Genomic DNA, 24,984 nt, shown 5'->3' on the forward strand with positions numbered 1-24,984 from the left:
CTCAGGGAGCTGAGTATTGCAGGACACAGTGCTGGGGACCTAGGCTTTGCTGTGCATGAAGGATTTTGTGGAAATGTGCACAGAAGCCCTAGTAGCTGCAGTTCACGTAGTGCACAGGATTACTGTCTGGAGAGGGGAGGCAAGGACTTACCTCCTCCAAATTTGGACAGTTGGACCACTGGACAGTCTGGGTCACTTGGGTCCACCACCTGTGTTCCAGGGGCCACGCTCATCAGGATGAGAGGGGTCCCAGACTACCAGTGATGCTGAAGTTTGGTGCCTGCTGGAGCAAGGGGAAGATTCCGTCAACCCACAGGAGATTTCTTTGTGGCTTCCAGTGCAAGATGAAGGCAGGAAGTCCCCAAAGCATGCACCACCAGGAAACAGTTGAGAAAGCCGGCAGGATTAGGCGCTACAATCTCGCTGGTAGTCTTCTTGCTACTTTGTTGCTGTTTTGCAGGCGTCCTGGAGCGGTCAGCGGTCGATCCTTGGCAGAAGTCGAAGAGAGAGGTGCAGAGGAACTCTGGTGAATTCTTGCAAGTCGTTATCTGAGGAAAAGCCCACAGGAGAGACCCTAAATAGCCTCAGAGGAGGATTGTCCACCTAGTCAGGTAAGCACCTATCAGGAGGTGTCTCTGACGTCACCTGCTGGCACTGGCCACTCAGAGGCCTCCAGAGTGCCCTCACACCTCTGGATTCAAGATGGCAGAGTTCTGGGACACACTGGAGGAGTTCTGGGCACCACCCTCGGGGACCAGGTGAGTGGTCAATCCCCTTTTCTTAGTCCAGTTTCACGCCAGAGCAGGGACTGGGGGTTCCCTGAACCTGTGTAGACTGGCTTATGCAAGGAGGGCACCATCTGTGCCCTTCAAAGCATTTCCAGAGGCTGGGAGAGGCTACTCCTCCCCACCCCTTAACACCTATTTCCAAAGGGAGAGGGTGTAACACCCTCTCTCAGAGGAAATTCTTTGTTCTGCCTTCCTGGGACTGGGCTTCCCAGACCCCAGGAGGGCAGAACCCTGTCTGTGGGGTGGCACTAGCGGTAGCTGCAGAGAAAACCCCAGAGAGCTGGTTTGTCAGTACACGGGGTCCATAGTGGAGCCCCGCGAATGCATGGGATTGGCACCCCAATACCGGATTTGGTATGGGGGACAATTCCATGATCTTAGACATGTTACATGGCCATATTCGGAGTTACCATTGTGAAGCTACATATAGGTATTGACCTATATGTAGTGCACGTGTGTAATCATAAAGTTCGGGGAAATGGCCCTGAACTGTCTGGGGGCACCTTTGCTAGTGCAAGGGTGCCCGCACACTTAGTAACTTTGCACCTAAACTCCAGCAAGTGAAGGCTAGACATATAGGTGACTTATAAGTTACTTAAGTGCAGTGAAAATGGCTGTGAAATAACGTGTGCGTTAGTTCACTCAGGCTGCAGTGGCAGTCCTGTGTAAGATTTGTCTGAGCTCCCTATGGGTGGCAAAAGAAATGCTGCGGCCCATAGGGATCTCCTGGAACCCCAATACCCTGCGTACCTAGGTACCATATACTAGGGAATTATAAGGGTGTTCCAGTGTGCCAATTAGAATTGGTAAAAATGGTCACTAGCCTATAGTGACAATTTTAAAGGCAGAGAGAGCATAAGCACTGAGGTTCTGGTTAGCAGAGCCGCAGTGACACAGTTAGTCACTACACAGATACATACATTCAGGCCACAAACTATGAGCACTGGGGTCCTGGCTAGCAGGATCCCAGTGAGACAGGCGAAAACAAACTTACATACATGTAAAAATAGGGGTAACATGCCAGGCAAGATGGTACTTTCCTACAGTCTTCTTCACCTCCTGAGGCCTCTGTGCACTCTTTGCAAAATTCCTTCGTGCACAGCCTGGCCCAGGTCCCCAGCACTCCATCCTGCGACGGTCAACTCGCTGAGTTGTTCTCCGGCGGCGTGGGACCTTCCTTTGTTGTGCTGCATCTACCGCATTTTGCACCTCCTTTGTCCCCTTGTCCTGGGACCTCCAGGGGTTCTGGCTGGCATCCTGAGGGCTCTCTGTAGTGCTGAGAGCCCCCTCTTCCTCCTCACACAGAGGTGAAGCCCCCAGGTCCCTCCTGGGTCCATCCAGCTCCATTTTGACGCAAAATGCACTTTTGTCATAGCCAAGGCATGTTGGTGACTTCCAACACAAAATCGAGTCTGCAAAGATTTTCAGGCCATTGGACATCTTTTGCATCACGCAGGAACCCGCTGGCATCTTCTTAGGGTGCATTCCTGCAGTCTTCGACTAACCGGAGACTCTCCTTTTGCACCCTCTTCTGGGTTGGCATGGGCTCCTGTCCTTCCTGGAACTTCTTTCGACTTCTGGACTTGGTCCCCTTCCTTTGCAAGTCTTCAGGTCAAGGAATCCGGCAGTTGTTCTTTGCAGACTTGGTTGGCTGCTGAAAAAAGCCCCATCACGAGGTGTAGTGTGTCCTAAGGAAACTTGCAGTACTTTACACTTGCTTTTCTGGGCTCTGGGGGGGGGGGGAGTAATTTACTTACCTTTACTGTATTCCTACTCTCCCAGCGATTCTGCACACACTACACTTGTCTAGGGGGGAATTCGTGATTCGCATTACACTTTCTTAGTATATGGTTTGTGTTGCCCCAGACCTAATTTCTCCCATTGCAATCTATAGCATTTCCTATTGTTTGCATTGTTCTATGCCTATTTACTTGTCTAATGTTGGTGTCTAGTGTATATAATGTGTATAATACTTACCTCCAGAAGTAGTATTGTCTCTAAGATATTTTTGGTACTGTGTCACCCAAATAAATACCTTTATTTTTGGTAACACTGAGTATTGTCTTTACTTGTGTATAAGTACTGTGTAACTATAAGTGGCATAGCAGGAGCTTAGCATGTCTCCTAGATCAGCCTAAGCTGCTCTGTTATAGCTACCTCTATCAGCCTACGCTGCTAGAAGACTACTACATTTCACTAATAAGGGATAATTGGACCTGGTGTAAGGTGTAAGTACCCAAGGTACCCACTACAAACCAGGCCAGTCTCCTACAGTTTGTGGCACAAGACTGCATAAAAGCCCCCCACCTCTTTTCTGAGTAAAAAGGCTACATACATCTTGCAGAGTGTGTTTAGGAGACTACTTAATCTGTTTCTGTGATTTAAATTGTGTTTAGAAACTGTCTGCATCCCGTTTTTGGCCTTAAAAAAAGCCACATTTCAGAGTGCACGACAAGCAGTATTTCAGTGTTTTTTTTTCAACAATCGCTCCCTTACCTGGAAAGTAGACTCTGCTAGCTTGGAAGTGTGGATTCAGCCTGTCTGTATCCAAGGAGATTCTAAATAGAGCAGCAGCTGCCTCCTCCCTTCCCTCAGGTGCTGGGCCTAGCTGATTGGCTCACAAGTCCCTGACAACCTGAGCCCTCCTCCCACACCTGCTCTGGCCCCTTAAGTTTGTGGAAGGAAGCCCAAGAGAGCCACCTCCATTTTGTGAGCCCAGCATTTTCCCTGTGCCATAATACAGCCCAGTGAGCAAGGATTCCTAAAAGACCTAGGTAAGGAGCCCCAGGCTTTTCTGGGAAATTGTATTATTTTTTTAAAGTGTTATTTACTGCTTCCTGTACCTGTTTACTATAGACTCTCTGTGTTTCAGGCAGCTTGGCCTTTCAAAGTGGTGTTTTTTAGCCGTGACTGTGTGAAAGTTCCCTTCTAGTTTGTGGCACAAGACTGCATAAAAGCACCCCCCCTCTTTTCTAAGTAAAAAGGCTACATACATCTTGCAGAGTGTGTTTAGGAGACCGCTTAATCTGTTTCTGTGATTTAAATTGTGTTTAGAAACTGTCTGCATCCTCTGTTTGCCGTGAAAAAGTCACATTTCAGAGTGCACAACAAGCAGTATTTCAGTGGTTTTTTTTAAACAATCTCTCCCTTACCTGGAAAGTAGACTCTGCTAGCTTGGAAGTGTGGATTCAGCCTGTCTGTATCCAAGGAGATTCTAAATAGAGCAGCAGCTGCCTCCTCCCTTCCCACAGGGACTGGGCTTCAGTTCACTTGCCCCTTATATAAGTTCTTATTGGTTGTTGCATATGATGTTGTGATAGGTCATTGGGGGCTGGTCTTTCTATTGGTTTATGGATTAGAGTTGAGCTTGTGATTTGTAGCATGGCTGAGATTTTGATTGGTTCCTGGTTCTAGGGCTGGGCTTGTGATTGGTTGTCAGGATTAGGGGTATGATTGGTGATTAGGGCTGAGTCTCCCATTGGTTGTTTGAGTTAGGGTTACGAATCTGATTGGTTAGGGTTAGGAGTAGGTTTCTATTGGCCAGTAGGGCTATTTAAGCCTAGGGCTCAGGGCGTCTCAGCCTGGGCGTCAAGCTTAAGGGCGGAGAGGACAAGGGCAGTTGCCTGTTTCGGCCTGTTTGGGACTGGTAGGACCTAGGGCCAGAATTGCTGCCCAATGTACCATTCATCAGAAAGGACTTTACATCCTACACATCCATCAACATGCAAACACATAATCTGCAAAAGACATCTAACTCCTGCATCACAAACTGACCGCAGACAGATTGCAATGTCCTATCATCCAACACGATACCCCTTATACAACACATATACACATATCCACCACAACTACAACAGTCAAACACCTTCATTCTCACAGCAAACACTACTCTGTCCACTACCACTAACACAACCTGCCATCACCCACACAACACAAAACCACACTATACATTACTTTCAGCCTTCCAGATACACACTCTGTGTTCCCAAACCCAGCCTTCCAACACACCATCTACAAACACCCTTCCCCTCTCTGCACCAATTACACACAACACTCCAATCCTCACACTCCACTCCACCTCACATATTACCTCTTCCAGTCACCACATCACAACTAACACAAACTCCACTGACACACATCCATCCCCTCTTACCCACCTCATACATTCATCTCCAAAACACATCAACACCCCCTGTAAGACTCTAATTCCACTCACCAGCACTAACTCACATACAAATCCCTCACCGAAAACAACTACATCAATATCCCCTCTCACTATTCCACAAAAACAATACAGACCACACACATCAGCACATCAAATCAACACAAACTTTCATTATACTGTCACACCCACTCCCACCCCCATGACTACACAAAGAATACAAATCCCGTCCTATCTTTACCCCTACATTCTCACTCTTCACAAACACCTACCACAAGCAACTTTCATTCACCCGCCTCTCCTCCATTGCACAATTTAGAGCCTTATATAATGATCCATATGCTCCTACACCACCCCAACCCATACTCCATCCACACTAAACAGACACAAACAAAATAAACAACATGCCACTCTTAACAACTTTGCATCCCCTTGTCTACTACATAATAAAGCTACCCTACAAAAAAGAGTACACTCTTCATGTCTCTCTCAGTCACCAAGTCCACCACCCACACACACAGACCCAACAAAATGCCTCCTAAACCTGCTGGAAGAGGAACACTATATTGAAAAACAAGACTATTGTGACCCTCACACAGTTATCACAACTAACAACCCACCTGCTACAAGCTCAAATTATATTGCTGACCCTTCTCCTAAGCAAAACAACACCACCACTAACACTTTTTTTAAACTGCCAGCTCATAAATGCTCGGTCACTCTAAAAAAACAAGCACCACATCTACGACCTGCTCACGGACATACAACCTGACTTACTATTCATAATGGAATCATGGTTGGGAGATGACATGGCCCCAGTGTTGCACGAAGCCCTTCCTCCAGACTATCAAACTATCACACAAAACTGTATAGGCAAGAGAGGAGGTGGACTAGCTATTATATTCAAACAGGCAATAAATCTCAGTAAAACAGACAACATTTCCATACAAGGTTGTGAAGCCCTCCTCACCAGATGCCACCCTACTCCAACTTCCTCCTGTAACTTTATCCTCCTTTACAGACCTCCACCTAACAACTCAACATTCCTAGATGCTTTTCTAGATACAGTCACAAACTTTATTACATTATACTCAAATCTATGCATTCTTGGGGGCCTAAACATTTTGTTTGACACACCCAATATGCCCCATCCAAAAGGCATCACCACTGGCCTAGTCGCATTGAACCTACATCAGATTGTACACAATCCCACACACATCGCTGGACACATCCTAGATGTCATTTTTGCTAAGCCTGAACTAGTTACCGTTCATAGCATCACACCAATGACATGGCCACACCACCATTTAATAACTTTCCGACATAAAACTCCACAAATCAACACACCCCATAAATATTTACATACATGCACCCATCGACCTTGGAGCAAACTCAGTTTTGATGACTTAGAAACACAACTAACAGCCAATACAGATCTAGATACAATTAATTCTGTTCCAAAACTTTATGAGTGGCTACAGGAAGCTTTTGATATCCTAATACTACTCAGAAAAACTAAACACGACAAAAGAAAACCAACACCTTGGAGAAACAGAACTTAAAAAGATAAAGCAACAAATCAGAAAGTTGCAGCGGACCTGGCTCAAAACAAACAACAGTCAAGAGAAACTCCAGCTACACAAACTTAACAGAACATACAAATCACCAATCAAAAAAGCTAAAAAAAAAGGTACTTCTCAGACAGAATTCAAAATGCTAAATCTGCAACCAAAGAATTTTATAAAATTCTCAATGAATTTCGAAGACCTACATGCATGGAAGGAAGTTATCCCACTACTCAAGATTTCACAAACAAACTGGCAACTCATTACACAACCAAGGCAGACACACTGGACTCCGATTTAAAACAGAAGAAAACCATCAGCACCAACCCCTTTCCTAAAATACCCTCTAAAATAAACAAACACAGCCTAGATCAGCCTAAGCTGCTCTGTTATAGCTACCTCTATCAGCCTACGCTGTTAGAAGACTACTACATTTCACTAATAAGGGATAACTGGACCTGGTGTAAGTACCAAAGGTACCCACTACAAACCAGGCCAGTCTCCTACAGTTTGTGGCACAAGACTGCATAAAAGCCCCCCCACCTCTTTTCTAAGTAAAAAGGCTACATACATCTTGCAGAGTGTGTTTAGGAGACTACTTAATCTGTTTCTGTGATTTAAATTGTGTTTAGAAACTGTCTGCATCCCGTTTTTTGCCTTAAAAAAAGCCACAGACCAATCACAAATGGACCTTTCCTGGGCAAACTGATAGAAAGAGCAGCATTCGCCCAGATGTTACAATTCATTGAAGACAGTTCCATACTTTCAGACTTCCAAACTGGATTCTGCCCAGGAAGAGGCACTGAATCGGCACTCATAGCAATCTGGGATGATCTTAAAGACACAGTTGACCGCAATGGAGTGGCTGGACTACTTTTCTTGGACCTCTTGGTTGCCTTTGATACGGTTGACCATGACACCCTCATTCAAAGACTCCATGAAGCCGGCATAGAATGGACTTCTTTCGACTGGATTACATCCTACCTTCAAAAAAGAACTAATATCATCTATTTGCCCCCCTTCTCGTCCAAACCCTACCTCACAAAAGCAGGTGTCCCCCAAGGATCAATCATCTCACCTTTGCTTTTCAACATCTACATGATATCATTACCAGAACTGATCAATGATTTTCATCTCACATGCTACAACTGTGCAGACGACACACAAATATTACTTAAATTAGAATGCCCCAAAAATATTGAAAACTCAGAAATCTTCAGTTGCCTCAGAGCCGTTGATTAGTAGATGACTTGGAGCCATCTCAAACTAAATGCCTCCAAAACAGAAATACTCATATGTGGTAAATGGACAAGTTATGACCCACTGTGCGCCTGGCCTGACGACCACCTCCTCAATTATCCAAGGAAGTTAAAAACCTTGGAACCACCATGGACTCCAAGTTAACTATGAATGCCCAAGTGGACAAATTAGCACGAACAAGCTTCATCACCTTGAAGAATCTACGATGCATCTTCCCCCACCTCGGATTTCCACACAAGGTACAAGCTACTATCTCGCTTGTACTTTCCAAACTGGATTATGCCAATGGCCTCTACCATGGATCATCTCTATCTATTATGAAAGAACTACACAACGTATTCAGAACTCCGCAGCCAGGCTACTATTACATGCAAAGCCACAAGCACACATCTCCCCGGCCTTGAGAGCACTACACTGGTTACCCGTTGCCAGAAGATGCACCTTCAAGCTGTTTTGTATCACTCACAAAGCTATACATTGAACAGGACCGATTTTTATCAGAAACAAAATAACCAAATACATTCAACAAAGAAACCTCCTCTCAAGATTGGCACCCCACCTTAGAACACCACCATACAAGAAAAAGACTATAGGTGGTACATCCTTCTCCGTTCAAGTAGCCAAACTATGGAATTCACTACCCCCAACTATAAGAGCCACAGATAACTATCTTGTCTTCAGAAAACTACTCAAGAGTTGGCTCTTTCCTTCATAACTGCCATATTCAAACAGCTATGGACTGCATATGCCTATGTTGATAAATATTTTTTATCTGATTATGTGTATATTCTAGTTATATATAGTTCTTAAGAAAATATGTATAGCTACTATGTCATAACAATTAACTACACACATACTCTCTAAACCTGTTTAACTAATGTATATTTACTCATGGTTTAAATATGTATATGTATGCACATATTCTCCAGAACCAAGATGTATGTATGTACATATATGTGTGTGTGTGTTCATATGTGTGTGTGTGTGTTTGTATATATGTATATATATGTGTGTATGTTATTCTATGCTTAACATGTTCATAGGTCATTGCATAACTCCTAGATAAGTTGTTATACTAGATACTTATGAATCCCTTCTCTCATTTGACATCACACTTTGTCTACCCATCACCATAAGTCATGTCTCTATCAATCTATCCTCCATTCCCACTCTGACTCATCCCAAATCCATTCCACTACTTTCATCTCCTAAATAACCCTGCCTAAGCTCTTCCTTCCTCTTCACATCTAGCTTACCCAAACCTCACTTTGCTACCATGATCTCCCAAACAACCCTACTAAATTCTCCCTCATTTATCTCACCCTGCTACTATGATCTCCCTAGCCCTTTCCACAGACTCTTCCCTTCTCCATCCCCCCTTTACTCATCCAAAGCCTAAATCCTATTACCATAAACTCCCAATTAACACTTCTGGATTCTTCCCTCCTCCACCCCTCCATTACTCCAGCCAATCCAACTAACAAACTCACATATCCGCGTCTCAAATTAACTCATAATATACTAACACTGTACTCATATTACCCTATACTAATCCACCACTAATTCCTTTTGGGTTCCGGAGTAGCGTGCTACTCGCCGAAATGCGCTTCAACGCCTTGTCAGGGGTAGTAAGCGCTATATAAATGCTATTATATTACATTATGCTGAATGAGATAGGGGAGGCATTGGTGGACCCAAACCCTGGCAAGACACAGAGACCCGAAGGATACCCAGTGGAGTTCTACCGCAGACCCCACTCCAATATTGTCCCACCCGTGCTTAAATTATACACCGAGGCCATCAATAGAGGCTGTTCTCCCACTAACATTAACTAATTTACAATTGTGGCCTTGCTCAAAACCTGGCCACCCACATTCAGCATGTGCCTTCTTTCAAATCATCTCCCTTACCAACAGTGAAGTCAAATTATATGCGAAGCCCCTAGAAATACGGTTGCTGACTTTTATCCAGTGTCTCGTTCACCCGGACCAAAGTCGGTTCATTCCTCGCTGTAGCACCAGGCACTGAATGTGCAGGGAACACATGGTCATGTCCTGCGTTAAGGCTCTGGCGGCAGCAGCCCTTCTTTTAATTGATTTTGAAAAAGCATTCTACATGGTTTACTGGTCTTACCTAACAGAAATTGTTATCAGAATGGGATTTGGGTCCCACTTCGAAGCCTATGTCAGAGTCCTCTACGCTGGCCCACGGGCCTGGGTGCGAGTCAATGGTGTGCTGTCCCACTATTTCCCCACAGGAAGGGGCACCAGACAGGGATTCCCCTCCCCCCATTTCTTTTTGCGTTCGCTATAGAACCCCTGGCTGTGTGAATCAGATGTGATGCTCAGGTGTGGGGTTTTGACTGAAGCCAAGCACCGGAACACCACATAGCACTCTATGCGGACAACATCCTGCTGTTTATGTCCCCCCTGGCTGTGAGAGGGCCCAGACTTCTTCATATACTGGGGTTCTTTGGGGAAGCATCGGAGTTACAGGTTTGACTGGATCAAGTTTCTGCTGGTCCCCCTGAAGGGTGATCATCAGGAAGAGATTGTGTTAATGGGTGAACGTAAGGAGTGTATGGCGCTGCCTGTCAGTTATCCACTTATATCTAATGATATTGATGGTGCACTTAAAAGAAGATCACCCTTAACTTCTTCCATACAGTGATCACATCACTGATAACAGTATCATATTATATAAGGCACACATCAAGCACAAAGTCCATTGTGAGAATAGTTTTCGTGTAAATAGATCCACGGAGCTCCTACTCATGTTCGTGGCCAATCCCATGCGCCTTCCATGCAACACAGGCTTCTCACGAAGACTCTGGGTCAAATTCTTCATAAGGATCCAATATCACTGCAATTGCACGCTTGGCTCCTGAGTTCCAGGGTATGAACATTGACCAAGAATGCTGTTGGATTTTATCTAGGGCACGGGCGGACAGTACAAATAAGACGTACAAGCTCAAATGGAAGAGAAATTGTGTCTGGTGCTCGCAGAACAAGTTCCATCCTTTACAGATTAAGCCGGAACACATTCTCTCGTATCTTCTCACCTTCTCAAAGGCTGGGCTATGCCACGCATCAGTTAAGATCCATTTGGCAGCGATAGCCTCCTATAGGCGCTTGGCAGATATGCCTTCACTTGGCTCATCCAGGAATAAACAGTTCATGAAAGGCCTCTTCCGCACTTTTCCTCCGGTGCGTCCACCTCCACCAGAGTGGTATCTCAATGTAGTCCTGTCCCAGATAATGAAAGCTCCGTTCGAACCCATTCACAGAGCGGAACTCAAAAACATCACATGGAAAGTGGCAACTCTGCTTGCTCTTAATTCCACCAGGATAGTCAGCGATATATACAGGTACCGACTCACAATTTGGGAATGCGACTCGCAAATAGGAAGGGATGTTCCCTTCCTATTTGCGACTCGCATCGCAATTCAGAGTTGCTTTGTGACCGCGAATGCGGTCGCAAACTAACTTGCAGTTACCACCAGTGTCACACTGGTGGTAACACGTTCGCAAAAGGGGAGGGGTCCCCATGGGACCCCTTCCCCTTTGTGAATGTCGATCTTGAAAAAAAAAAAAAAAAAAAAATTTCAGAGCAGGCAGTGGTCCTATGGACCACTGCCTACTCGGTTTCGGTTTATTTTTCATTTTTCAACTCGTTTTCCTTTAAGGAAAACGGGCTGCAAAATGAAAACAAAAAACTGCTTTATTTATAAAGCAGTCACAGACATGGAGGTCTGCTGACTACAGCAGGCCACCATCCCTGTGAGTGCAGGGGCTCGCTATGGGGTCGCAGAATGCGACCCACCTCATGGATATTGATGAGGTGGGTCTTTGCGACCCCATAGCGAGTCGCAGAAGGTGTCCGAGACACCATTATGCATCCGTTTTTGCGACTTGCAAATTGAGTCGCTCAGACTCGCAATTTGCAAGTCGCAAAAACTGATTTTTCTGCATCTGGCCCTTAGTCTTCAGTATCTATGGTGACACTGACACCTGTGTCCCTGTAGGCCTAAGCCTCAACACTATTTACATGAATGTCCTGCTTGTACTTATCCATATTTTCAGATTATATGTATATTCCTATTTATTTATAGTTTCTATAGAAAATATGTATTGCTACTATGTCATAACAATAAAATACACACACACTCTTTAAACCTGTTTGACTAAGTATTTTTTACCCATGGTTCTAATTATGTATTGTATGTGTGTGTATTCGTGTGTGTGTGTATATATATATGTGTATATATATATGTGTATATATGTGTATGTGTATATGTATGTGTATGTATATGTGTATGTGTATATATATGTGTATATGTATGTGTGTATATATATGTATATATTTATATATGTGTATATGTATATATATGTGTATATGTGTGTATATATATGTGTGTGTGTGTGTATATATATGTATGTGTGTATATATATGTATGTGTGTGTATATGTGTATATATATATGTGTGTGTGTATATATCTGTATATATATGTGTATATATCTGTATATGTTGTTTCTGTGCTTGGCATGTTCGTGGATCATTGCATGGCTCCTGAGTGGGTTGTTATACTAGATATCTATGAATTCCTGCTCTCATCTTATCACACGTATCTACTCATCACTCTTATGTCATGTCTCTATCAAACTATCCTCCATTCTCACTCTGACCCATCCCAAATCCCTTCTACCACTTACATCTCCTAAATATCTCTGCCTAAGCTCTTCCCTCCGCTTCCACATCTAACTCACCAAACCTCACTCTACTACTGTGACTTCCCACACAACCCTACTAAATTCTCCTGCATTTATCTCACCCTGCTACTATGTTCTCCCTAACCCTTCCACATACTCTTCACCCTCCACCCCCCTTTACTCATCCCAAGCCTTTGGGTTGAGTAAATGAAGGATCTACTCCCAATTAACATTTCTGGATTTCTTTCCTCCTCCACCCCTCCATTACTCCAGTCAATCTAACTAACAAACTCTCATATCCGCGGCTCAAATTAGCTCATAATAATACTAAAACTGTACTCATTATTTAACAATACTAATCCATCACTAATTCTTGTTGGGTTCCAGAGTAGCGTGCTACTCATCGAAAAGCGCTTCAACGCCTCGTCAGGGGTAGTAAGCGCTATATAAATACGATTACAATACAATACAATACATATAAGCAAAGTTGGTACTTAATCTGATTCGTTTGTATTATTCATCACCGCGAGTACGCTATGTTATATCTTGAGATCTATTTACATGGCAAATTAGAAGGAAGAGTTCGTAATAGGCATCAACAGCCCTGATGAAGTCACGGGTCACTCCCCTGACGAAACACGTGTTGGCGACAATTGACAAGTGATGGTTGAATTATGCAGCGGGAACTCAGGACCTGAAGAATAAAAGATCATCAGGAAGAGGCCAGGCAGAAACATATTCCCATACATTGGGATAGTTTTTCAATATGTTGGTGTTCACGTCTCCTGGGAGCCGTGCCTGATGTGGAGTCTGAACCTTAGCCCCATGACGCAGAAAGCCCAGAAGGGCGTTTTGCTGTGGAACAGTTTTCCACTTAACATTACGGGTAGAGTTGTACTTTTCAAGATGATGGTCCTCCAAATACTACTATATGTTCTACAAAACTACCCCTTACACATCCCGCAGGCTTGGTTTGACTCTATGTTGGCTATGGGATGCAAATTTATATGAGGAGCGGATCTCCCAAGCCTTTGGGTCATGCATTCGGGCAACGAACGACGGCAGAGTGGCCATGACGAACATACTTCTGTACTACTCGTGTGTCGACATGACGTGTTAATTTCACCGCTGTCCTTCTATTAAGTTTATTGGTCGTGTCCTACTATTATGGTAGCAGCATTTTTTAAACTTTTTACTGCTCACTGTCAGTCTGTATTAATGTAGTTTACCTTCCATGTTCAGTGTCACCAGGCTTATTTTTATTTTAGTCCTGATGATGATCGTAGTATTGCTAAAAGGACTGAAATGTCGTCGACTTTGACACCATGACCCCATGAGAATTGATTATTACATGTATAAGGGCTATGTTGTGTCATTGTTGAATTGTGACTTATCAGAGTTATTTTTGTCACACATTTGCCTGAGTCTGTTCTTACTGAACATTTCGAATGTTTTCACATTTGTGTAATTTAGTTGCTAATAAAATATATCTGAAATGGAGTTCCAGGAACTCTCTGTTGCTCCACTGAGGACTGACAAGGAAACAGGCAGTGAAAAACAGCAATACAAAATTAATTACAAGGTTGAGGTACAGAGCATGTGGCCCGCCTCCACAAAAGGAAACTAAGTTGGAAAATGGGAGCAATTAATGTAAACACAATTTAAAAATACTCTATACACAGTACGAACAACATGTGTAGACAAAAATCCATAGCCAATGAAACATAAGAACTGCTGCTGACCGACTGGTACAGCGTTTGTGCTTTTGTAGTGTAGTGTTGTAAAGCTGAAGTGTTGGAATCACAGTTTTGTAATTTTTTGGGGCAGGTGAGGATATATTGGTGTTTCTGAATTTGAAAGTTACAGCTGTTGTAGTATTACAGTTGTGTTGTTGGTGCTCTGCTGATTTACTTTAGTGTTGTAACTGCAATGTGTCAGTAGTGGGTTTCCAGTCAAAGTGGTGTAGTGCTACAGTCTTATTCGTAGTATGGCAGTAGCAGTAGTGTATTTTTATCTTCCTGCTCTTGCAATGTTACAGTAGTTGCGCATTAGTCGATGGTAGTGGTGTTTTGCTAGCAGTGTTGTAGTTCTGCTATTGTAGCTGCAGTGCTACACTTGTAGGATAGTACTGCTGTCAGTGTAGAGTTGTGGTATGGCAGTGGTGCAGGTGCAGAGTTGCTACTGTAGTGATGCAGATGCAGTACTGTAGCTGTGGTATTGTTGAATGAACATTGGGGTAGCTGTAGAGGGTTGGTATGTATCGCCAAATGATAAAGTAGGGGCAGTCTCATTACATTTGGTAACGGATTTAACATGAGTTATTGTTGTACGAATGTGCAGAGCCATACATGGCATTCAGATAAGGAGCACAAGAAGCAGACACAAAAAACTTGAAAAGACTTGTAATTACCCGTCCAACAGAGTCGACAGTGACGCTATGAGGAATGTAAAACTGGGTCCGACCCGTGCCATTTTCTCCATGCATCCATAGCACTCTGAAATCTAGTGATTTAATTCAGAACATCAAAATTAGGTAGACACATGTTTCAGACAGTTTTGGAAACTTCCTCCCTCCTTTTTAGTGCTATCACAAAAAATGCTCTAAAAATACAAAAAGCACCATAAATAAAATAGCACACCACTAAACGTGTATCGACTATGTAGGAATAGTGGTGCCATATTGCAACAATAGAATATTGGGAGGTCCAATGAAGACAATGATATGAGCCTGGCCCAAAATGGCTGCTACAGACCTTTTGCTCCAAGGTTACCATGTTTCTCTTCCTGTTTCTCCTTTTTTTGGTTTATAACATTCTACCACAGTTGGTGGGGTGTCCTAATAGTAACTGTAATAGCCCTCTGTGGCGGGCTACAAAGCTACATTAATGAAGCAAATACATGTATCAGGCAATACACTGTGATAATTCTGTCATTTATAAATGAATACAATGTTTTCTCTCAATAAGGTTCAGTGATTCGAACAATTTTAAAGAAAATGTTAATTAAAAGGCTCACATTGAAAGGGGATGCATCCTGAAGGATGATATTTTACCAAAAGAGGATTTTGCAACTGGATAAGCTCACCAGAGTCAGCAATTGAGGCATTATCCTGAAACTCAGTGATTTGCAGCTCTCAGCTACGGAAATCATATCTATAAGGGGAGTACCAGTCCTTTGGTCCTCTGCAAAGGACATGACCTGGCAATTCAGGCTGGACTGTTCCTACTGGAGCAGAACCTAGGGTTATTTGTAATAGCTGGTCTATGTCTAGAGTGGCATTGTAGGGAACAAGCAATGGACTGGATGAGGCTTGAGCAATTGTCAGTGGCTAAGGTTAATTCAACCATTCTTTCCATCACTAAGCGGCATTTTGAGATATAGTACGAGCAGTGCATAATTTGGAAACAAATAAGTGCCAGGGCCGACATTTGTTTTCAGGAGCCCACAACCGATGTTGCTGAATGTCAAGAGTGCCATAAATCAAGACTGTCTAGTCTTGATCACATTTCGTGCCCCTTTCATTCACCACCCTACACTGCATGCCTCTTTATCTCACTCTTGGAGGTTTTTGATCTCTGCTTTCTCTCTTTGTCACTATTTTTCTATATTTCTCTTCCTTCTTCTTTCCCCCCTTTCTACTTTTATCTCTCTTGTTCTGGGTCTAAGCAAAAAATGCGTGCTGGTGGCGCCAACCTGAAACATCTGGTTTAAATTTGGCACTATGGCCCTCATTACAACCTTGGCGGTAAATGCCACCTACCGCCGTGCTGACGGCCGCCAACATACCATGACCGCGGCGGTATTCCTCTATGGGTATTATGACCCACACTGAGAAAGCTGTCACTATACAGACACCCACACAAGTCCACCAGACCAAAGATCAGTGATAAACTGGCGGTACCAAAACCCACACCGTTACGCCAACAGGAATACGCCCACAGAATCAAGACCCATGAATCACTGCAGCGGTCTTTCAACCGCGGTAAACAATTGGTGGTACACACCGCCACGCTCAAAATACACACACCCTAACAAACCTCCACCATATTGGACAATTCAAACTACACACACCTGACACACATACACACACCACACCCACACACCCAATCCAATATTAAACGCAGACCCACAATACCCACAACCCTTTACGACCCAAACATTTTGGCAAGTGAGAGAGAGAGAGAGAAGCCAGGAGCATCCACTCAATCAGAGTCACAAAACACCCTCACCAATACACCATCCACGCACCTCACACCATGCACCCCAACACAGCACCCCACACACCCGCACACATATCACTCACACCACATCCATGGCACCCCAAAGACACCCCAGGTTTTCAGAGGAGGAGCTAAGGGTCATGGTGGAGGAAATCATCCTGGTAGATCCACAGCTATTCGATCACAGGTGCAGCAGACGTCCATTGCTAGGAAGATGGAGCTATGGCAGAGAATCGTGGACAGGGTCAACGCCGTGGGACAGCACCCTAGAACAAGGGATCACATCAGGAAGAGGTGGAACAAGCTATGAGGGAAGCTGCGTTCCGTGGTTGCAAGACACCAGGTAGCAGTACAGAGGACTGGCGGTGGACCCCCACCTCCTCCCCCACAACTAACAACATGGGAGGAGCAAGTCTTGGCGATCATGCATCCTGAGGGTCTCGCAGGAGTAGCAGGAGGACTGGACTCTGGTACGTAAAATCTTTACTATTATATCCCCCACCCTACCTGCATGGCATCACAAACAACAACCGCTACCCTCACCCCCATCACTCCACCACCTCACATATACCCCACTATCACAACCCACCAATCCCAATACCAAGCCCTGCATGCAACACCGATGCATGGACACCCATCACAGACCTGTAAGGACACCCATCACCACAGCATCCACACTAGTGACAATCACTTAGCCAAACCAAGCACAACTCACACAAGCCAAAGCTGCCTTGGGAGTAACAACCATAGTGGGGAACATACCCATGCACAAGATGGCACACGCAGAAAAAGTTAAACTGCATTTGCATCCCCACAAGACCCCTACTCAACGTCACTGGAGAGGAGTGGGAAGCAACATCCAGTCTCCCCGCCAGAAGAGGCCCACAGTGATGACAGCAGCTCTGCACGCCTGGATCAGGATGACCAACCTGGCCCATCAGGGACCTCCAGACAGTCGGTTACCCTGCCACAGTCCCAACCCACCAAAGAGTCTCCCCCCTCAGGAAACACCAGCACAGCACCCACCCAGCGGGCCCATGCCACTGTCCCCAGGCCTCATCAATCAGCAGTGTGTCCACCACTACAGGGACGCCAGGCAACCCCACAAACCCTGAATGATCAGGGACCTGGGGTCAGTGGCAGTGGGCACACATTTCAGGGGACAGAGGCACAGGACAACAGGGAAGCTGGGAGGACTGCTGTGCAACAGGGGGGAGGACAGGACCAGGGAACCCACTCCCCAGGAGGCACTCACCAACATCCTGGGAGCATACCACCATTCCCGGGAGACCATGGGCCAGATACTGTACAAGTTGCAGGAGACCCAGAGGGTGCAGGAGGGACAGTACCTGGGGATCAGGGATGCCCCACAAAACATCTACACCATCCTGGTCACCATTGCAGTGGTGCTGGCTGACATGGGCAACACCATGAGGGAGGCAATGGCACAACAACGGGCCACGGACACTAGCCACAGCGAAGAACAGCCCTCCACCTCCGCCAGTGCTAGTGGACAAGCGGCCCCGCCACAGGACCAACAGGCCACCAGCACCCCACCCCCTGCAAGGGAGAACCACCCCGCAAATGGTCCCTGCGATCCAGGCAGAAGTCAGAGAACATTGCCAAAACCCCCGCCAGGAAATAAGACTCTCCTGATTGTCACCCTTCTGTCCCACTCTGCCACCCCGTACACCTTGAACTGACATTGCTCCACTTACTATGCCCCCTTGGACAATGTACCTGTGATACCAAGAGACTGGACTCTACCCTGGACTTTCCTCTACCATCACACCATCACCCCAGCCCATTGCACATCCCCCTCTACTTATGAGCACTTAAAAAACACCCTTGGAGCAAATACAAATATGGAATCTGTCAAATGATTGAAATGTGTATTAGTACAACATTATCATAGCATAGTAAGTCATAAGTACAGTTACATTTTCATTGGAATGACCTTTAGTGGGCAGCAGTAAACACACCAGGAGCCACAGTGGGCCAGAGATCTGAAAATAGAGATGCCAAAGGGTACAGTAAGTGGCCATAGACATAGGGAAATCAGGCTGCCATGCACAATGTCCAACAGAAAACTGAAATGTAAAGTGAAGTTACAGTGTCTTACCTGTGTGTCACTGGAAGTATTGCTGTGTTATATTACTTCTGTTGTCCACATCTTCTTCCTCTGCCTCCCCTTCCTCACTGTCCACAGGCTCCACCGCTGCCACAAGACCATCTTTAGGATCATCCCCCTGCAGAAAAGGCACCTGGCGACTCAAGGCCAGGTTGTGCAACATGCAACGATGATCTGGCACACCTTTTTGGGTGAGTAGATGGAGGCACCTGAATCTGGCCTTCAGGAGGCTGAAGGTTCTTTCTATTATCCACCTTGTTCGCCCATGTGCCTCATTGTAACGTTCCTCTGCCCTTGTCCTGGCATTCCTCACTTGGATCAGTAGCCATGAGAGGTTGGGGTAACCAGAGTCACCTGCAAATATCGAGGGACACCTGTTAGACACACACTAACCCTTAGGGACAACCCCATACCTAAACACCTATTTATACTGGGTGGGGACCTTGGACTCACCTATTAGCCACACCCAGTGACTCTGGAGTTGGCCCATCACATATGGGCTGCCACTATTCCTCAAGATAAAGATGTCATGCACAGAGCCAGATACATGGCATTCACATGGGAGATGTACTGGTCCGTAAAAAAAACATCTGCACATTCATAGAGTGATAGCTTTTTCTATTCCTGAAAACTTGTTAACTTCTCTGATTGGGGGGAAATGCCAAATGCCACATGTGTACCATCAATGGCACCAATCATGTTGGGGATATGTCCTAGGGCATAAAAGTCAGCTTTCACTGTGGCCAAATCCTCCACCTGGGGGAATACGATGTAGCTGCGCATGTGTTTCAGCAGGGCTGACAACCCTCGGTCAACCCGTTGGAGAACATTGGCTGAGACATCCCTGATGCCATGGCCATGGTAGTTTGAAAGGAACCACTTGCCAGGAAATGGAGCACTGACAGGACCTGCACTAGAGGGGGGGATACCTGTGGGCAGGCGGATAGCTGACATCAGGTCTGGCTCTAATTGGGCACACAGTTCTTGGATTGTGCCCCGATCAAGTCTGTATGTTATGATAATGTGTCTGTCCTCCATTGTCGCAAGGTCCACCAGGGGTCTGAACACCAGAGGATGTTGTTATCTCACATTCAGCCTCAGCGGTTGAAGCCTATGGAAGAAAACGGTGATCAGAAGGTCATATTCACACATCTATTGCATTAATGATGCATTTTTTCCTCTACAGAACCAGTATGTGAATACGAAAATCAGTTGCTGTGCCAATGTCTGCTGTGACGCAGTTAGGTGCCATGCCTTGTGCCCCCTGAAATGGTGACTGCCTGACCTGTGAGGAGGGACAAGTGGAAATGAGGTAATTCCGCTTGCGTTGTGTGCCGTTACAGTAGGCAGTCGAAGACCGCCGGCAACTTCGCATTGGTTATCATTGGGCCCTATAGGTTCCAGGAGCCAATGGTAATGTACGCCGGCGGTGACGGTACGCACCGCCGCAGACGTGACCGCCATTTACTATCTGTTCACTCACTTGCTACCTGACCTTCAACAGGAGAGGACCTACACTGCAAGTGCTGCTGTGACCTGTGTCTGGAAGCGACAATGGCTCATGTGTCTGGGGAAAGGGCCCCTGCCTTCACTGCGGAGGAGTTGGAGAAACTGGTGGATGGGGTCCTACCCCAGTACACTTTACTCTATGGTCTTCCCGACAAACAGGTGAGTACACTGTAAGCATGATGCTTGGGCCATGAATGTATGGATTGCTGTGTGTGTAAGCCACATGTGGGGGGTTGGGGGGGGGGTTCAGAGGCGTCCTGGCCAGAGTGCTGGATGTATGGTGGTCTATGTATGTGCGTCAGGGGATGGGAGGGATCTGGTGGGCCATGAGTGTGATGGTCCAGACGATTGACTAATTCCCTTTTCTGCTGTCTTTTCCATGCAGGTCAAGGCCCACCAGAAAAAGGGTATTTGGCGTGCCATCGCCAAGGAGGTGTGAACCCTGGGGGTCTTTGACAGGCAGAGCACCCACTGCCGCAAACGGTGGGAGGGCCTGTGCTGCTGGGAAAAGAAGACGGCGGAGGCCCAGCTGGGGCTGGCTGCCCATCAAGGAAGGGATGCCCGTCGCACCATGACCCCCCTGATGTTCTGCATCCTGGTGGTGGCCTATCGGGAGTTGGATGGGTGCTTGAAGGCATCACAGCAGCCACAAGGGGGTGAGTACAGATTCAGAATCATGACTTTGCATGCGTTAAGGGTTACCTGGGTGAGGGATGTAGGCTGTGGGTGCCCCTAGGCCAGGGCGAAGAAGGCAGGGTAGGTCCCTTGTTGGGCAGACTCTGAAGCACTCCTACCCCAATGGTGTTAGTGGGCATCTACTACTGGGCAGGGTCCTGTGGGCAGGTGTGCAGCTGATTGGCGGTAGGCATTGTACCCCATGGGCTGGTGACTATATTAGTAACTAGTAGTGCATGGCCTAGTGCATAGGGCTGCTCCCTGTGTTTTGTATATGCCAACGGTGGTGGTGTTGCTGGCATAGACCAAGTGTATCCTCTGTCTCTCCCCTCCTTTTCGTTTTGTCACCCTGTCCTTGTGTGCATTAACATCATCTGGCAGAGGAGCAGAGGCACCGGTGACGGAGGGAGCTGCATCGCACATGGGCCTGGAGGCCAAATCCACCGACGGTGAGGGAACCAGTGGGACAAAGCGCGAGGGAAGAACCACGACGGGGACAGGAGGGGACACCAGAGACAGCGACTCCTCCTCTGATGGATGTTCCCTGGCGGTGGCGGACAACTCTGTGCCCACCCCAACAACTGGTACAGCACCACCCTCCCAGCAGCCCCTCAGCATGTTTCCCATGCACGCTCACCTAAGAGGGTGGGCATTTCCTTCGCCCCAGGCATCTCAGGCCCTGCCCCAGTCAGCCCTGCTGCCCTCAGTGAGGAGGCTATTGACCTCCTGAGATCCCTCACTGTAGGGCAGTCAATCATTCTGCATGCCATCCCGGGTGTCGAGAGGCATTTGCAACAAATAAATGCATACCTGGAGGGCATTAACTCTGGCGTGGCGGCCCAACAGAGAGCATTTCAGGCTCTGGCCTCCTCCCTGATGGCAGCCCTTGTCCCTGTCTCTAGCCTCCCCCCTCCACCTATCCCAAGCACACCTTCAAACCAGCATTCACCCAAATCACCACACAAAAGTGGCTCAGGCAAACACAAGCACTACACTTCATCTCACAGGCACTCACACAAGCATCATCCCCATGCAGACACACCAACATCCACTGCCTCCACTGTGTCCCTCTCCTCCTTGTCATCCACCTCCCTCCCAGTAGCGTCTCCACTCACACCTGCATGCACTACATCCTCATCCACTAACTCCATCACCAGCACACTCATCACAACACACCCCTCACTGGCAGTCACCACCCCCACATCCATACACACGTCCCCTGTGTCCTCTCCCAGTGTGTCTGTGACCCCTCCTCCCAAAGTACACAAACGCAAGCACCCATCCACCTAACAACAGCATCCAGCCCATGCACCTGCACCGAAACACCTCCTACAACCACTCCCTCTTCCTCCACTCCCAAACCCTCTCCCTCTTCCCGCCCCAGTGTCTCTAAGAAGCTTTTCCTGGCAAACATTGACCTCCTCCCTACCCCTACCCACGTCCCCAGAACCCAGCCCAGCACCTCAGCCACCAAGTCGACGTCCGCTGTGGTTCCTGCAGCTAACAGAGGCTCAAAGGGGGGCACCCATCAGCCCAGCCAGTGTGCCACCAACACCTGCCAAGGACAAAACCATTCTGCCACCTGCCAAGGTGAAGAGGGGGACAGCATGCAGCAAGAGGAAGGAGCACCAACCACCCAGCAAAGCCACCTCAAAACTCCAGCTGCCAGACCCAAGGTGACACCACCATCTGTCAAGGTGAGGAAGAAGCAGAAAACACCAGGCAAGGCACTTCAGCCGTCGGAGGCTGCAGGTGAAGGCCTGGTGGCTACCAGCACAACCGCCAGCACCGCCACCTGCACCGTGGCAAGCACCACCAGAAGCCCCGCCGCTAGCACCGCCGCAAGCACTGCCACCTGCACCGCCGCAAGCACCACTACTGTCAGCAGCAGTAGCCCCAGTGGTCAGCCATCTGAGGCTGCAGGAGAAGGGCTGGGGCCCCCACCCACCACTGGCAGCACCGGCACCTGCACCACGGCTAGCACTGCCACCTGCACAGCCGCTAGCACCGCCGCAGGCACCGCCACCTGCACCGCCACCTGCACCGCTGACAGTAGCACCACTACCAGCAGCAGAGGCTGCTGGAGAAGGGCTGGAGCCTCCCACCACCACTGGAAGCACCCCCACCAGCACCAGCACTAGCACTGCAACCAGTTTGCAGCCTTAGCCGCCGCAGGATGGAGTCTAGCCCTGCCTCCATGGACTATCATGCAACCTGGTCCCTGTAAATCTCATGCCTCAGACACCCAGGTGAGGGACTGTGAACTGCCACACCCCAAGTGTTACATCACTGGGCACAAGGCCCCCTCCAGAACCAGTGGAGATATGCATCCACTTACCCAATCCTTGGCAGGTTGAAGCACACTTGGCACACGGCCCCCTCCAGAACCAGCGGAGATATGCATCCACTCACCCAATCCTTGGCAGGAGGAAGCACACTGGGCTCAAAGCCCCTTCCAGAACCAGTGGAGAAAGGCACCCACTAGAGAGACTGTGGCTTTGCACTCTCCAGGACCAAGCAGTGGGCAAACCACCCACTTGAGAGACTGCGGCTTTGCACTCCCCAGGACCAAGCAGTGGGCAAACCACAGACTTGAGAGACTGTGGCTTTGCACTCCCCAGGACCAAGCAGTGGGCAAACCACCCACTTGAGAGACTTGAGAGACTGTGGCTTTGCACTCCCCAGGACCGGGCAGTGGGCATGGAGCCCCTTCGAGGAGCAGTGGCGTTATTCATCTTCCGGCTGAGGTGCCCTCCCCTTTCCTCATCCCCCTGAGGTGCCTGTGTGTTTTCGACCTGACGCCCCTGCAGTGTTCTCTCCATATTGAGGCAGGAGTAAAGTGTGGGCTTGGCCCATGATTTTTGTCCCAGTGGCCAACGGACATTTTGAATGGACAATGTACTGCCTTATGTACATATTGTATATTTTTGTAAATACTGTTTTTCTATTTATTACGTATATCTGCCTATTTCTAGTATATCACTGATTTGACTCTATTCCTTTTGTCCTTGCGTTCTTCTGGGGGGTTACGGGGTGTAAATGTAATGTTGATGCATGTTTTTGTGTGTATGGTGTTGTGGGTGAGGGTGGGGGTGTTGCATGTTGCCTGTGTGTGTGTCACTCTCTTTTTCCTCTCCCACCTCCCATGTGTACTAGGTCCAGTACTCACCGTGGTCGTCGCCGCTGCCTTTCGTATTCCTGGTAGATGAGGAGGTAGACCAGCATGGGCAGAACCTGCAGCTCGGGCTCCATGGCGTCCTTGTTCTTCGTTTGTGTCGAGTGGTGAGTGGTTTCCCTTCCAAGTTCTGTTTCCGCCACACTTTTGATAGCATTAGTACCACCCCGGAAAATCTGGCGGATTGGCGGGTTGTGATGGGGTAGGCGGTACATTGTCTTCCGCCTGCCTGTTGGCAGTTACCGCTGCGGTGTTTGTTGCTACCACTGTGGCGGTCGGAGTGTTAAAGTGGTTGCCTGTGTTGGCGGTTTCTGACGTGGTCGTGACCCCATTTTTTTTTTACCACCGGCCTGTTGGTGGTATTACCGCCACTTTAACACCGACCGTTAGGGTTGTAATGAGGGCCTATATGAGGTACAAACAAGAAGCAAAGACAGTCTAAGAAATAGATCTGCCTGGCACCTGAAGAATTAATGCAGGTAGTGGCCATTTTGATATCTCTGAATTTATGGGCTGTCTTCGGAGCAGGAAAGTGAAGAAAACGGGCAGACTCTTACTATGGCAGTGAATCAAAAGGGTTTTATTTGTCTTCTCCTTTTGTGGAAAATCAACTGAAAATATGCAATAAAGAACCTCTTACAGACGTGGGCTGGAGATGTCTGCCCACTCACTCTCCGAGGTAATCCAATGGTTTGTGATTGTCACCAGCGCAATCCATAACCAGAATTTATTCTGGATTGAAGTAGAAAAGAAGCAAAAGTACTTTTGCAACTTTCACTATTCTGTAAG

General features: G+C 47.2%; 1 protein-coding gene across 1 annotated transcript in view; it reads right to left on the reverse strand.

The window, feature by feature from the left end:
- NHLRC3 (NHL repeat containing 3) overlaps window positions 1-24,984 on the reverse strand; it is a 119,468-nt gene that overhangs the window by 42,577 nt on the left and 51,907 nt on the right. The window contains exon 5 of the mRNA XM_069205485.1: window positions 14,896-14,987. Coding sequence (XP_069061586.1) covers window positions 14,896-14,987 — 92 coding nt within the window. The remainder of the gene's footprint in view (window positions 1-14,895; window positions 14,988-24,984) is intronic.

This window comes from Pleurodeles waltl, chromosome 8 (assembly GCF_031143425.1).
Source record: "Pleurodeles waltl isolate 20211129_DDA chromosome 8, aPleWal1.hap1.20221129, whole genome shotgun sequence".
Taxonomy (NCBI): domain Eukaryota; kingdom Metazoa; phylum Chordata; class Amphibia; order Caudata; family Salamandridae; genus Pleurodeles; species Pleurodeles waltl.